This window comes from Hyperoodon ampullatus (assembly GCF_949752795.1).
Source record: "Hyperoodon ampullatus genome assembly, chromosome: 17".
NCBI lineage: Eukaryota > Metazoa > Chordata > Mammalia > Artiodactyla > Ziphiidae > Hyperoodon > Hyperoodon ampullatus.
Genome location: NC_136930.1, coordinates 58,870,385 through 58,887,117, shown reverse-complemented (window position 1 = coordinate 58,887,117; position 16,733 = coordinate 58,870,385). Strand labels below are relative to the sequence as shown.

General features: G+C 37.4%; 1 protein-coding gene across 2 annotated transcripts in view; it reads right to left on the bottom strand.

Moving 5' to 3' along the window:
• COLEC10 (collectin subfamily member 10) overlaps nucleotides 1–16,733 on the bottom strand; it is a gene marked incomplete at both ends in the record, with an annotated part of 118,770 nt that overhangs the window by 35,644 nt on the left and 66,393 nt on the right. Inside the window, one exon of one of the 2 annotated variants that reach the window (XM_079722387.1) lies at nucleotides 2,695–2,939. The exons of the other annotated variant lie outside the window; for it this stretch is intronic. Coding sequence (XP_079578513.1) covers nucleotides 2,695–2,842 — 148 coding nt within the window. Of the gene's footprint in view, nucleotides 1–2,694; nucleotides 2,940–16,733 lie in introns of those variants that run through there. 2 annotated transcript variants of the gene reach the window in all.

Below are 16,733 nucleotides of genomic sequence, written 5' to 3'. Positions count from 1 at the left end.
TGTTAAGTATCTATTAATAATGTCTACACAGCTTAAAGTTCACTTTGATTATCCGATGTTATTCTTAAAAGAGGTCTGTGATGAGGCTCATTTTGCAAATAAAGAACGGAAGCATAAACAGATGTAATACCATCCTGAAGATCAAGCAGATTCAATCCAATGTCTTTTTTTCCCACTAAGTCAAGCTTGGGAAGTAGTGCAATAAAAAATGGTGTGTCTGTCTTAGACGATATATTATATGACAGAGCAGCATTAATGGTTTTCCATTTGCAACTCTATATATTTTTATTAAATTCCAAGTCTCCCAAATGAATTTAGGGAAAACTCCTTTTATTGTTTGTTTCTCAGAGTATCTGGAAGTTTCTGCGCACTGTGCTGATAACTATGGTATTGAGATGTTTAGCCATGGAGAAAAATATAGACCAGCGTGCTCTTAAAAAAATATATTAAACAAAAGCAATAATCCAGTTCTTTAAAATGTTTGCTTAGCCATCAAGCTTTTTTTTTTTTTTTTGTCATTTTGTAGAGATAAATATACAAATCTGCCTTATTCATGGGTGGGGAGGACTGTCACCGTGTTCATGACAGGATGAAGTAGAGTAGGTGGCAGTTTATATCTTGAGAGAAGACAAAAAAAAAAAACATGTCTTGTGTTTTGGTGTATCCACAATGTCTAGCACAGGACATAGAGCAGAGGAAGGGTAGTGATGAATAGGCTTTTGATGTTATGCATGTGGTACACATACAGGCAATTTGCAAACTAAAAATGAGTTAACTGACCCCAAGAGTTTGCACTCTAACACCAGCTTTCAATGTAGGTACAAGTTCTTCCTTAGCTTGAAACCTTTAGAATCCCACATGATGCCTGGGACTTAGTTGGTATGCAGTACGTTCCAGAATCTTGGAATCTTTTTAATAAAAAAAGCCACTGAGAACCCATTTGATGCCAAGTCCCCAGGTTCTAGGGGAAGGAGAAATCATACCAAGTCCATAACTTAGTTCCGAAGCCCGGAGCTCTAGAGGGCTCCTTCCCAAGTCTGTCCTCCCCAGGAGCACTTGCTTCTTCATTCTGTCACATTTCTGCTTGTAATCATCTCATAATTTCTACACAGGCTCAGGAAGAGAGTTAAAGAGGTTTCCATTGTTTGAAACCTTAGAGTTTCTAATGGGAAGGGAGAAGTTTTGTGTTACGTTAAAAAATGAGGGTTGGAAGCCTCATGGTGGACCCCACGCTGGTATCCAGCAAATATTAATTGTCCCCCGCTCTCCCTCCTAAATTATTTACGTCTCCATTGCTCATGACACTAATATATATAATTGAATGCATCACTTGTGCCTAAAATCGTGCTTAGCACTTAACAGGTATTCAATGTATGCTGGCTGAGTTGGAATGAATAGAATTGTTGAATGGGACGATATTTTGGACACGATTTTAACAATTCTTTGTCCATTCTTCTTCCAGTTTGAAAGTTGCAGTTTCTCTGCAAGGAAAACTGCTTAACAGTTCTATTCTAAAATGGATTCTCCCACTTGAAGGGACCAAGTTTTAATTTTAATTTTTAGCATTTCCCATGAAAGCCCAGGAATAATACAAAATGTCCTCTATTCTATGAAAAGTCCAGCAATGGTTTTAAGTAAGTACTTTATTTCTAATTGATACTTTGTTTTCTGAACATTTACCCTCGCATTATTCATTTATTCACCCAAGAAATGATTTGGAAGCCCCAAGGCCTCATTGTCCTTCCCTGCATTTATTTTATGGTATCAAAGGTTAAAACTTGGATTGCAATCTTAGGAGGAAATTAATTCACTGATTAAGAAAAATGCACTTTAAGCAATACACATTTAAATAACTGACAAGCACGGGGCAATGTTTTTCTATTTTTTTTTTAAAGACCCTTTTTTTCTACTTAAAATTTTAAGCAGATGCAGTTCTTCCACCATCTAGCCTGGAGAAACATAGCATGAATTACGAATGAGGGAGCACCAATTTGTACTGCAGTGACCACTTTCAGAACAAAAGGGTCAGAGCTGAAACCAGGAAAACAGCAGCATTTTTTTTTTTACCAACCAGTTGCTTGAAGCGCATTTGGACCTTGGCTCTACTTGAAAAACAATGTTTGCAATATTCTATCATCCTTCAGCTGAAGGCACTTGGCCCTAAAACTCCACTTTCAAATAAAGAAATGTTCATTTCTATGCCACCTCCAATCCTTGATGAAAATTCTCCTCTTCATTGGAACCCAGAAGCCCATTAATGTATGAAATACATGAAAGAATTCATTTTTACTTTACTGAGCTTTTGTCTAGTAGCTTTACCAAAATCAGTCTGAGAAAGCAGTTGGAGTAAAAACAGCCCATGAACAGAGATGCTCTTAAGGAAAGGATTCCGGAAGGTTGATGTCTTGCTTGTGTATCTCCCCTGGAGCAGCATGCAAGATGGAACTTCCCCCCGCCCTGGGTGAATTCCATCACATCCCTGCCCCAGCCTTCCAGCGCCTTCCCACGTTCTCTTACCTAACACCAAGGGAGATCTTAAAATAAGTAACAAGACATTGATTTTTCTAAAATAGAAGGAAAGTGAGAGAACTCTAAGGAAGGGAGTAGAGAAAGTCATTGGGGGCTAGAGGGGTTGAGAGATAAAGTAAGAGAGCTTACTTACTAGATATGAGCATTTCATTTTTCTTTCCTCACCTTTGGGTCCTGGTGAAACTATGTGTGTGGCACAGACTTCAGTCGTAGGACGACTATCAACGTCCAGACCCAGACTCTGAATTTGCAAAAGAAAGAGCACCAGGAGGATGAACTGATTCCTTCGAAGATGGGCTGCAAAGCCACCCATTGCTGTGGTTCGCTGCCCAGAAGTGCCAAATAAACAGCTTTATTTTAAATAAAACCTTCTTCTTTAGGGAAGAAGGGGAAATATCTGGAACACACATTCCAAAAAGGGCTGTAAAACAGGAAGGAAGCACATCCTAGGTTGTTTATTTTCTCAGTGTTCCAAATGAACCATACATTGTCCAGACTGTTTATTTTCAAGTGACAACAGTTTATTGAAAATTATCTCTGAACTAAACACTCAAGTGTGCGGGTCAGCAGAAACACTCAGAGAATAGAGGGGACAGAGATACCTTCAACTCAGTGCATGAATGGACAATTTAATACCCAAATTGCACTTAAATGTTGGGGCTCCAGAAAGATTGAGCCAGAGATTTCTTGAATTACCTACATATGATGTACTCGTTATGCATGGCATTGAGCTTTTTCACAAGGAAATATTCATTACTTGCTGCTGGTGGCAGTTGAACACTAATACTCCCAACTGACCTCCATGACCTTATTTCTTTCTTCTCTTGCTACAAAGAATTGTCTTGGGATTGAACCCCAAAGGAAGGAACACCACTTCACTGCAAAGCAATTTTGCAATAAGTATCAAGAATCTTAAAAATGTTTATGGCCTTTGCCCTAGTAATTGGCCTTCTGGTACACTGTCTGAAAAAAATATTCTGAAATGTGGGCAAAGCTTTATTTAAAAGATGTGGCCAAAAGGCGAAAGGACATCAGTTGCTTAATGATATGTTAATGGTTGGTAAGTCATCATTAAGTACAAATGCATGAGAGTACAGCATGACAATTTTATTAAAATGGTGTTTTCAGCAAGTTTTTGACAAAATGGGGAGAAAAAACCTTGTGGTATCACATTTGTTAAAAAGCAGAACAGATATAGATACAGATAATGTAACTACAAATACAGACATACATACAGAGATAGAAATAGAGATCTCCTTCTCTCTCTTTCTATATTTATCTGTTATCTGTCTATCTATCTACCTATCTATCTATCTATCCATCTGTTCTACCTATCTGTTCCATCAACCCCATGACCTGTATGAGTAGCCTAGACTTAGTAAGATTCTGAAAAACTAGAACCAGGTCATATAGCAGGGAGATTTCTTACCTCCTCCATTTTTTTTTTTTTTTTTTTTTTTTTTTTTTGCGGTACGTGGTCCTCTCACTGTTGTGGCCTCTCCCGTTGCGGAGCACAGGCTCCGGATGCGCAGGCTCAGCGGCCATGGCTCACGGGCCCAGCCGCTCCGCAGCATGTGGGATCCTCCCGGACCGGGGCACGAACCCGTGTCCCCTGCATCGGCAGGCAGACTCTCAACCACTGCGCCACCAGGGAAGCCCACCTTCTCCATTCTTGAAGAGGCATGTTAACTAAGAGTTGGGCCAGAAGGGGTTTTGGACCTAGTTTCTTTGAAATTGGAAAAGAAGAACCTTACATATTCTGATAAGAACTAATAAGGAATTATCTCTAAGAGATGTCATTTCAAATTATGGTCAATCTAAGAAATACAGGTAGATTTGTTTCTTATGGCTACTGTAACAAAGTATCACAAACTAAGTGGCTTAAACAACAAAAATTTTTTGTCTCACTATTCTGGAGGCTAGAAATCTGAGATCAAGGTATTGGCAAGGCCATGCCTCTTCTGAAGACACCAGGAAAGGATTTGTTCCAGGCCCATCTCATAGCCTCTGAGTGCCTTGGCTTGTGAAAGCATAACTCCAATCTTCAAGTAGAGTTCTCCCTGTGTGTGTGTGTCTCTGTGTCCAAATGTTTCCCTTTTTATAGACATACAATTTGTAATGGATTAGGACTCACCTTAATGATCTCATTTTAACTTGATTACCTGTTTAACAACCCTGTGTCTAAACAGAGTTACATTATGAGGTACTGGGGATTAGAACTTCAACATGTAATTATTTTTGCCTGGGGAGACTCAATTCAACCCATAACAACAGGCTTGTAGTACAACTAAACTGATCTTTTCATAAGCAATACAGGGAAAGGGAGGAAAAGGAACTGGCATTGATTGAACAGTCATTATGTGCAAGGATAGGTCTCTTAACTTATTTATCTTATTTAAACCTTAAAATAGCCCTGTGGAATAGATAGTAATTCCCTCATTTTACAGGCAAAGTACCTGAGTCTCAGAAAAGTGAAGCAGTTTTGCCAAGGTCACTGTGATGGTTGATTTTATTAGTCAACTTGACTGGATCGTGGGTGCCAGATACTTGGCTGTACATTACTTCTGGGCACGTCTGTGAGGATGTTTCCAGATGAGATTAGCATTTGGACTGGTAAACCGAGTAAAGCAGGTTGGCCTCCCCAAAGTGAATGGGCCTCATCCAATCCTTTGAGGGCCTGAGTACAACAAAAAGACAGAGAGAGAGAGAACTTGCTCTCTGTCTGAGCACTTGAACTGGGACTGGCTTTTTCCTGCACTTGGACCGGAACTTATAGCATCATTTATCCTCGTTCTCAGGCCTTTGGACTGGGACTGGGATTTACACCATTATCTCCCCTGATTCTCAAGGTCTTTGGGGTTGGACTGAAGCTATGCCACTAGCTTTCCTGGGCCTTCAGCTTGCAGATGTCAGACTGTGGGACTTCTCATCCTCCATAATTATGTAAGCCAGTTTCTTATAATAAATCTTTCTCTTTCTAGAAATAGATATATACAGATAGATAGAGATAGAGATAGTGATAGAGATAGAGATATATCCTGTTGGTTCTGTTTCTCTGGAGAACCCTGACTAATAGTCACCCATTGAAAAGGGGACAAAAGAAATTCAAATACAAATTATGTCTAAAAATTCCTGCTTTAAAATGCTATTTGGATTCCATAAAGCTGAATATTCTCAAGCTTTGAAGGTGCATTCATTTTCACACATGCTTAAAATGTCAAAAGTGGATGCATTTGTCATGTTAACAGTGATAGGAAAATGGTGGGAATTAATAGAATTGTGTTAGAGGCCTCAAATTCCACATTTGTCATAATCAACTGTATGACATAGAGCAAATCACTCAACTTCAATTGCCACAAGGCATATAAAGTGAGTTTGGACTTGATGTTTAATGTACTTTCTGAATTCTATGATTCTTTGAAAATAGGTGTTCTTTAAGCTACTTAGACTATTCTAAATCTATTTTACTTCTTTCATTTCTTTTCTTTTTTTTTTTTTTTTTTTTTTTGAGGTACGTGGGCCTCTCACTGTTGTGGCCTCTCCCGTTGCGGAGCACAGGCTCCAGACGTGCAGGCTCAGTGGCCACGGCTCACGGGCCCAGCCGTTCCATGGCATGTGGGATCTTCCCGGACCGGGGCACGAACCCGTGTCCCCTGCATCGGCAGGTGGACTCTCAACCACTGCGCCACCAGGGAAGCCCCTTTCATTTCTTTTTTAAGCATTGCCTGGCACACAATGAACATACATTCTTTACATTTATATGCAGAAATCCACTGGTAACAGTTTGAAGCAATAGTCCTTAGTATTTTTCCTTGGATGTCCTATTCCTGTTCTTTCCAACATTTTTTTTAAACTCAATGATGCATATAATATCTTTCTATATTAATGAATAGACTATTACAACAAAATTTAAAGTAGTGCAGATTATTCATTACATGTTTTATATGTAAAACATGATTTAGTCAATCAATGCGCTAGTGTTGGGAATTTAAAATTTCTAATATTATAACACTGTGATAAACATCTTTAGAGCTCAATCTGTGTTCCCAGTCCTTTTGATCTTGAAGAAGACAAATGTATATGGCTTGGTAAGTCACTGAATGTTGAGAGCAACAGATAAAGAGAAATTAAAAAAAAAACTCATATATTGTAATCATATAGTGCTTTCCTTTCTCATGGAGACTATGGTCTCCAGGATTAATTTTTTTCTCATCTGGCTTGGAAATATAGTTCCCTTTTTCCCTCACTGATAAATACGGGAGCTTTTAAATAGGTGGATATTCAAAGTAGAGGACTTTCATAGACTAGAGAGGACTGCTCTACTTTTAGCTAGGATTTACCAAGAAATGTGATCTTAAAAAACACTTTTCAGGGCTTCCCTGGTGGCGCAGTGGTTGAGAGTCCGCCTGCCGATGCAGGGGACACGGGTTCGTGCCCCGGTCTGGGAAGATCCCACATGCCGCGGAGCGGCTGGGCCCGTGAGCCATGGCCGCTGGGCCTGTGCGTCCGGAGCCTGTGCTCCGCAATGGGAGAGGCCACAACAGTGAGAGGCCCACATAACGCAAAAAAAAAAAACACTTTTCAGTTTCAATCTGGGTGACAGGAAAAAACACTATTGCCACTAAGAAACTCTGGTTGTGGAAAAAAATAATTTTGAAGGGAAAATAATGAGGCTGGGTGACTTTAAGGGAAAGGGAAACAACAGGATGGAGATTACAGGCAGGCATTTTGGAATGCAGGTCTTGATTCTAGGGGGAAATCTAGAATTTGAGATTTCAATCTGAGAGTCATAAGTATGGAGATTATAGATAAAAGTGGAATTTTGAGTGAGAAAAGAAGTTCAAGAATACCATACTTGAATATCATACTTGAATATTCAAGTATGAATATCATATCATACTTGAATATTCAAGTATGAATACCAAGAGAGTCTATATTCAGGGGCCAGAAGGCAAAAGAAGGGCTAGCAAACAGATCACAGAGGGAGCAAAATGTCATGGAAGCCAAAGAACAAGAAAGTCTAAATGTATAATTGGTTCCAATTAATGCATGGAAGCATAAGATGAAGGTTGAGAATAAGCCATGGGATTTAGAAGTCAATAATTTATAAATACCACGTTATGAATGAAAGAGATCACTCAGTGAAGAGATTTCATCAAGATGAGAGGAAAGGAGTGACAAGGAGTCTCATAACCACTGGGAAAGTCATTATTGAACAGTCACAATAATATGAAAACTAATAATATCACTTACCTATATCGACCCATATCTCTCCTGCTTACTTACTCTCAGCATCTAAGAATATACTGTATTTTTTCTTAAGGGTTCTAAACAGTGTTTAAACCAGAGTGCAGTTAAAATTGAATGGTGTGGTAAATGAGACAGTGGAATCTAGCATAATTTACTATGAAATTTGTCGATGAAGAAAAAAAATGTTGTAAAGAAAGTATTAATGGAACGTGGTCTGTGAAATGTTGAAAGTTGTGAGCCTGTTGCTATTGTTTAAAAACTTTGTGCAAGTTCCTTGATAACCCAGGAAATATGGAATAAATGAATGACATAAATTTTAAAAGGGAAGAGAGGATTGAGTAAATGAAAGGAATTTGTCAAATGATATTAAATGTATCCTTTTTAGTGTGTGAAAAATATCTAACGCCCACTAAATCTTTCTCTTTCAGTAGAAAGATTTCTACTGAAACTTTAAAGACTTAACTCTCAGTTATCTAGAAAATTAAGTCAGACATTGAAATACAAGTCAACTATGCTTTCTCTTTAAAACATAATTCTGACATAAACAATAAACCAATCAAGTTTTCAGCTGGTATAAAATTAGAAGAGGTTAATGTAAAATAGATAGCTAGTGGGAAGCAGCTGCATAGCACAGGGAGATCAGCTCAGTGCTTTGTGACCACCTAGAGGGGTGGGATAGGGAGGGTGGGAGGGAGACGCAAGAGGGAGGGGATACAGGGATATATGTATATGTATAGCTGATTCACTTTGTTATACAGCAGAAACTAACACAACATTTTAAAGCAATTATACTCCAATAAAGATGTTAAAAAAAACCTAAAAAAATAGTAAGTATAAAAAGATAAGAATTAGTGGCTCGTTTATGAAATTATCTCTGTGATTCCACATTTTCCTGAATTTTTCATCTTCCACTTCCCAAGGCATTGAAATCCCAGGTTTTGAGATTTGTGCTTGTCCAAAAATGACAGGCCACTGAAGTGAATAACAAGTGATATTCTGCCGCCTTCCCCATTCTTCTACCCATTTTTTCATAGGTTGAATGGTGGCCCCATAAAAGATATGTCCATATTCCAATGCCCGGAACCTGTGAATATGATCTTATTTGGCTAAAGGGTCTTTGCAGATGTAACTAAGCTAAGGATCTCAAGATGAATTATCTGGGTTATCTGGGTGGTCCTTAAATCCAATGACAAGTGTCCTTATAAGACACACTCAAAAGAGACACAGGGACAAAATGAGAAGGCCATGCGAGGACAGAGGCAGAGGTCGAGGTTATGCAGCCTTTAGCTAAGGCACACCTGGAGCAACCAGAAACTAGAAGAAGCAAGGAATCACCCTCCCCTGCCAACACCTCGATTTCGTACTTCTGGCCTTCAGAACTGTGAGATAATAAGTTTCTGTTATTTTAAGCCACCGAATTTGTGGTAATTTGTTATGGCAGCTCTAGGAAACTAAGATACCATTCTTGTGATATTTATCCACAGTTAATGGGAAGGAATGACACATCAGACATTTATTCAGTGCCTGACAGACTGAATAACATCTGTTCTTGTGCATTTTAATTATTATTCATCCAGCTTAGGTGATATCTGGAGGGAAATGACAAACAGAATATGAAACAAGCATATCCCAAGGCTAAAGTGTTTTACTAGTTAAAACAGGATAACAGCAAAATGACAACCTCATCTCATGAAGGAATTTCCTAGCAAGGTGATATAACTCAACTCTGAACTTGGTTTTATCTTTGTCCATCCACATATAAGCATCTTATTCGATTAAAGTTCTCTCCCATAAGTTAATTTAATTGCATGCAGTTTGTAAAAAAAATTATTTTATTTTTACATTTTAAACCTCATATTTATAAAAACACATTTTAAAAAAAGTCAAATGGAAATAAATCCTCACATTGATTGTTGGCAAAGGTACCAAGGCAATTCAGTGGGGAAAATGATAGTCATTTTAACAAATGATGCCACATGGAAAATTGAGTTGCCACATGAAAAGAAATGAACTTAGAACCACATCTCACACCGTACTCAAAAATTAACTCAAAATGGATAAAAAACTGAAATATAAGAGACAAAACTATAAAACTTACAGAAGAAAACATAAAAGAAGAACTTTGTGACCTTGAGTTAGGCAAAACTTTCTTAAATATTACACCAAAACCATGGTCCATAAAAGAAATTGATAAATTATACTACTTCCAAATTTAAAACATTTGTGCTTAAGCACCCATACACCTCATTAAGAATAAATAGACAAGTCACAGACTGGAAGAAAATATTTGTAAATCATATATTCAATAAAGGACTTGTAAAAAATTGAGTAATAAAATGCAACTGACTAAATAAAAAAACATGAGCTAAATAATTGAACAGACATTTATACAAAGACAACAAATAGCTAATATATGTATGGAAAGATGCCCAATGTCATTACTCATTAAATTCCAAGGAGATACCATTATACACAGATTAGACTAGCCATAATAATTTTTTAAAAGTGATAGTACTAAGTGTTGGCTAGGATGTAATAAACTGGGACTCTCATTCTTTATTGGTAAGGATGTAAAATGGTACAGTCACTTTGGAAAACAGTTTGGCAGTTCCTTTAAAAGTTAAATATAAACTTAAAATATAAGCCATCAATTCAATTCTTTGATAGCTATCCAAGAGAAATGACAACATATGTCCACACAAATTCTTGTACATGAATTTTCATAACAGTATTATTCATAATAGTCAAAAACTGGAAACAACACAAGTGTCCATCAAGCAGTGGATGGATTTTGTCCATCAAGTAGTGTGTCCATACAATGGACCAATACTATAAGGAACAAACTGCTGATAATGTGGAACAATATAGATGATGGCTTCTCTCCAAATTATTCAAAGTAGAGGAAACCAGACAAAAATTACTAAGTATTATATTATTCCTTTTATACGAAATTTCTAGGATAGGCAAGACTCTCAAGATAGAAAGCAGATGAGTAGTTGCCTGAGGCTGGGGGTGGAAGCAGGAATTGATTTCATATGGGCACAGTGGAACTCCGGGAAGTGATAGATGTGTTATAAATTTGTTTTACAGTGATGGTTGAACGACTATATAAATACACTAAAAATTCCAACTCTTCACTTACAATTGGTTAATTGTATGGTATATAATTTATAACTTCATAAAACTGTAAAAAAACAAACAAAAAAAAAACTAACATCAAAATTACATTCCAAACTCTTGGAATGTTTTAATTCTCAAGAAGTGTTTGTAAGCCTGGAAATCATCAATTAGAAAAATTTGGTTTTGCCTCCACTTTGGAAATCAGTTCTTATAGATTCAGTAAGTCATCAATCTTAAGATTGTTTCCAGGTCAGTATGTACTGATTCAGTGCACCTAAGGAGTGTCTTTATATGAGGCTTTTTCAATCACAGCAATCAATAAAAAAAAAACAGAGAAAAGAAAAGATATTAATATATATGTTACTAAATTATATTATTTAAATACATCTAAGTATAAGCTTAATTACACTAAAGAGCACGGGTATCCCCATTTACTTACTCAGGGATCAATACCTTCTTCTGGTTAAAATGTGGCTCAAGGCAAGCTCCTGATTTTCATTATTTTTGTTCTGTGTTTAATTATACACAGCAACTTCTTGAATAATAGCAGATGAATTAGAATGGATAATTATATGGGCACATAATGAGAGGGGTTTGAGTTTGAATGATAGATATGTGTGATGTAAATGCATTCATTCATCTACTTATTCAACAACTATGAATGATTTATCAGATACTATAGTACAATATCTGGAGTTACAATAGTCCTTAAGACACAGTCTTTTTCTTAGGGAATTTATTGTCTTTTGGGGAGGAGAGAGAAGTTTAAAAACAGTTGCCATTACTTTTTAAATCTTTTTCCCATTCTGATAGGGATAAATACCGGGTATCCAGTTGTCATGGAGACCTAGATGAGAGGAACCAGATTTAGGCTTGGTGGATTAGGAAAGGTTTCCTTTAGGGGATGTTTCCTAAGCAGGTTTTGGAAAACTATTGAAATTAGCCAAATAAAGTTGAGAAGATATAAAAGGAAGACATTCTGCATAGAAGGAGTACCATATGCAAAGTCTTGGCTGAGAGATAGAATGATATGTGTGGGGAACTGAAAGTACTTCATTGAGGCTAGCGTTTGGAACTTGATGGGGCAGATAAGGCTCAAGCTGAAGGTAAGGAGTACATCTGAAGGACACTGTAGGTACTGCTTAGGAGTTTGAAAAAGATACCAAGGGCAGTGGGAGCACATGAAGGATTTTAAGAAAGGGAATGTTGGGATTTCCCTGGTGGTCCAGTGGTTAAGACAGCGCTTCCACTGCAGGGAGCGTGGGTTCAATCCCTGGTCAGGGAACTAAGATCCCATAAGCAATGCAGGTGTGGCCAAAAAAAGAAAAAAAAGAAAGGGAATGTTGCTGGTGGATCTGAAAATCAGAATATGAGAGGTGTGTCAGAGGTAGGCCTTCTTGGCTTCATGTAATAGAAACGCAGCAAGTGACTTGCTCAATGAGATAAGAGATGGATTTTTTGGTTTATTGGTTTGTTTTTTCAAATAATAAGAAATCTGAAGGCAGAGAATCCTAACACAGTAGTACTACATTGTCATCAGGGACCAAGACTTCTATTTTCTGGCTTCACCATATTTTACATGTGGCTTTTCTCCTCATAGCCACAAAAGGGCTGCTATAACTTCAAACATTGTACCTACATTCTATGCAGGATGAAGGAAAAAATTGTAGACCAAGGGCCGAGACAACGGGACAGCTAGTTAGTCATCTTTTCAAAGAACCATCCTGGAAAACTTATGGGGTGAAATCCATTTACATCTCATTGGCTAGAATTATGCTAGCAGCAAGGGAGGCTAAAAGATCAAATAGTTCAATTAGGTAAATCAGGGCTTTGGAAGCAAGGGTGAGTATCAAGTGAAGCAAATGGATTAATAAAAGAATGTGGAAGTAACAAGACTTACTGATTGCTTGGAAATGGAGGGTCAGGGAGAGGAAGGGGTCAGGGAAATTCCCAGGTTCCTGGCTCGAACAGTTGGATGTGATGCCATTTACTGAGACAAGAAATGCAAATTTCAGAGAAAAGATGATAAATTAAATTTTGGGTATGTTGAGTTCAACATCCTTCTGGAATATTCAAGGGGAGGTATCTGATGGCCCCAACAAAATCTCAGCCAGAGGTACAGATTAGAGAGTCATCCACATATAGGTTGTAATTAAAGCCATCAGAGTGGATGAGGTCTTGAAAGAATAGAAAGTGAGAAGAAAAGATAGCCTATGTATTATAAAGGAAGAGTCAATAGAGTTTGGTAACTTGCCAAATCAATATAGAGGAAGAAAGTTCACATTTTATAACTGAGAGATTCTTTAATGCTTTTGTCAGTGTGAAAGGGAAATTAATACTTTAGGCACTTTTTTTTCCTTTTTGACAAGGCATCTTTATTCTTTGTAGTCAGCTCAAATACATGATCGCTTTTAAATTGCTTTATGCTCTCTAGGAAAAAAAGATGATTAAACTGAATATTTTTAATAGAAACTATGCTAAACAATAGCGGTGACTCGACATTTAAGAAGCCTGGGCCCAACTTTCAATACCATTACAGATTTTTGCCTTGGGGAAGATTATTTACTTGTGCTACATCTTAGTTCTCTATTTTTGCAAGTGTGGAGACCAGATCCATGCTCTGCTTATGGAGATGGGTCAAACAAAGGTTCGTGGTACCTGAGTTCCCTGGAGATAGGCACTAAACAGGTACAGGTTGAATTACTATAGGGCATCTATTGCCTCTCTCCTCACTGTGTACGGAGGTCAGGGATGAACGTTCTTCAGTGTAATTGCTGTTGACCACTTCTTTTACCCCTTGCTTCTGAGAATCCTTAGCAACAAGGTCTCCATAAAGATTGAAGAGTGTGTGGTTGACCTGATGTATTTGGTTGACATTCAAGACAGAGAAGTTAAAAGAGATCATCAGGCATTTGTTGAGCTGATGAAACACAGAATATAACCCATTTCTGGGAAAATATTTCCTGCATTATAGAGATAAATATTTATTTCAGCTCTGCTGGGAAGCATGTGCCTAATAAATGATATGTTCTTTTTTTAATGGTCTGTTTATATTTCAGAGATTTCATATTATGAAATTTGGCTGCTTACTTTATATATAATTTTCAGCACATCTTTTCATGAAATACTTCTGAGAAGATCTAAACTTGCCATCAAGCAAATATATTTTCTAAGTTCTGATAAACGACTCCAAAACTTCTCCTTCACAACAGGCATAGATACTGAAGTCTTTTACTCCTATTTCTCTTTCTTCCAAAGGATCCAAAAGCTTACAAGGACATGTCACAATGTATACAACATGGGGGAACAATTTTGCTTAAAAATGAGCATTTAGTTGCTAAAAAATATTTTTTAAACACGTTAATTTCAGAGGCAAGAATACATCACGGAAAATGGAAGCCAGAATTTAAGGACTCCTAGAAATAATGCTGTGTGTGTTTTGGGGCACCATGGGGATATGTATAGGGTTAATGTTTTAGGATATCTTGGCCACACCATTGAGCTCAACTCAATTTTGGTTTTGTGTTCTATTCTTCAACCCCAGGTCCATGGTGTCTCTGTTAAGTGGCTCCTTGTCTGTCACATGCTTCCTCTATGAATATGTTTAATACATGTATTTTAGAATACAAACATTGGTTACATGACCTGTTGGCAATCTGTTGCTATGGGAGAATTTCCCTGATGAATAATCACATTCACAAGATGCAGCCTTAAAGTAAATTATTTCAAGTTGATCAACTAAATTAAGACTGAAGGAAAGACTAAATCCCATTTTGTAAGTTCAAGTGTGTGCAATCCATCACACAAAGGAACTTTATTTCCTGACCCTGAAGCATCACCAGTGCAAGACAGTTATACGCAGTATCTTTCTACCAAAGTGCTGAGGATAAACAGAGGATGATTATTTCAAGCGCAGATCAAACAACTTAAAATTGAGTATTAGGCATTCCTCTTCTGCAAAATTCCCTAGCCAATAATATACTAGGAATTTCCTCTTTGCCGTCTTCTCTCAGGCCTCTCCTTCTCAACATTTTTCTCTAGGACTTTACCTGTGATCCTCTCTTTTTGGTTCCATGTAACCTCACTCTTCCTCCTTCTTGGGTTGCCAAAATAGCTCCAAAATCTTCTTTTTTTGTGGCGTTTTGCAGATATTTTTGCTTTCTCACTGTGTGCCTTCCACTAAATTTGCCCAATAACTTCTGAGATAAAACACCCTTTTTCTTTAAGATAACATACCATCGCCAGCAACATTTCTTTCAATTAAATTAAAATGTAAAAATACTTAGTTTTCTCTCCTCTGAAAATGGAATGGGCACAAAAACAACATCATCAACTGACCTCGGGAGAGAGCATTGGCTTGGTTTGCTATTTGTAATTTGTTCCACAGATACTATGTTAATCTGAGAATCTCATTAACTCCGTGAGGAAACAGAAGCTCAGAGACTTTAAGTGACATAATAAATTTGTCTAACTAATAAGTGTCACAACCAGAACTAAAGTTCAGATCTTAGAAATTAAGATCAATAGTGATAGCCTTGGAGCTTTAGAAATTAAATGAGATAATGCCTTGGATAATGCCTTGTTTTTTTAACTTAAAATACTTACCTGGCAGAGAAGACTATAAGTAGCTCTCAGAGTTATACCTAAGTGACATTAACATGATCTTTCAAGAGATCAGTATATGCACAGACTTGGTGTTGCTGCTATTTCCATAATTCGTCTAGCATCTGACCTCCTATTTAAAAATGCATGTATTTTGCAAGCTCTAGCTGAAACTGTGGAATGTTGCTGGGACCATGTCGGCTAAAACCAAGCCAAATAACTTTGCCTAAGAATGGGAAACTTTGATAGTTTTTATAATGTTGTAGGTGGAAATAATTATACCAATGTTGCCATCTTGGTGTATTTTCTATCAGTTCTCCCTGATGAAGTTACCCCAGAAATGTGTTTTTTTTGGGGGGAGTACCAAGTGCTATACTTCAGCTATCTCTTTTGATGCTTAATACACTGTAATAAAACTGTTATCTTTCCTATTTGACGTGTGACAAAACTGAGGCACAGAGTATTTAAGTGACTTGCTTAATATCACACAGCAGTTGAGGTGCAGAGGTGGGATTCAAGCTCCAAAAGCTATACTTAGGCTGAGCTTGAGCATCTCCACTCTCTGCCCCTGGATTCAGGATCTTTGCCTTTGTAGCTTGCCAAATATTGAGCAGTGTGCATCTTATGCATTAGAGAAACTGACAACTTAAATAGTATAATCACTATCTAAAATGAGGGTGATGTTCCTGCTTCTATTATTATTATTATTTTTTCCGCTCAGGCTGGGAAATAAATGTCACAGTCTTTTATCTACTATACATTCATCTGTTTATTCATGCATTGATGAACGCTCAAACGAACATATATTTCACTCCATCTCTGTGCCAGGCACTCTTGTTTGTGATCAAGGGCCAGACTTCCTGAGTTGCTGCTGTTTTAAAGCACTGATAACATTTTCATTAGGTTCATGATCTCTATCTTCCTCATAAAATTCTGATTTTATTGGTATATTAACTAAGGCTCAGGAAGGTCAAGAGACTTGCCTTCAGCCAGATGGATGGGAAATAACAGGGATTTGAATTCAGATCTTCTGATTTGCTATCTTGATGCTTTTCTCACTGCATCACTAAAAAGGAAAAGGTCTCAGTAATCCAAGAACCACCTAAAACAGTAATTTGGAAAGAGCAACAAATGGGTACATTACTTACAATTCGTGCTCTTACAGTGTATTTCTATTTGAATTTTTATAATTGATTAATTACGTTTTAGATTTTGTTACAGACTCGTATTAT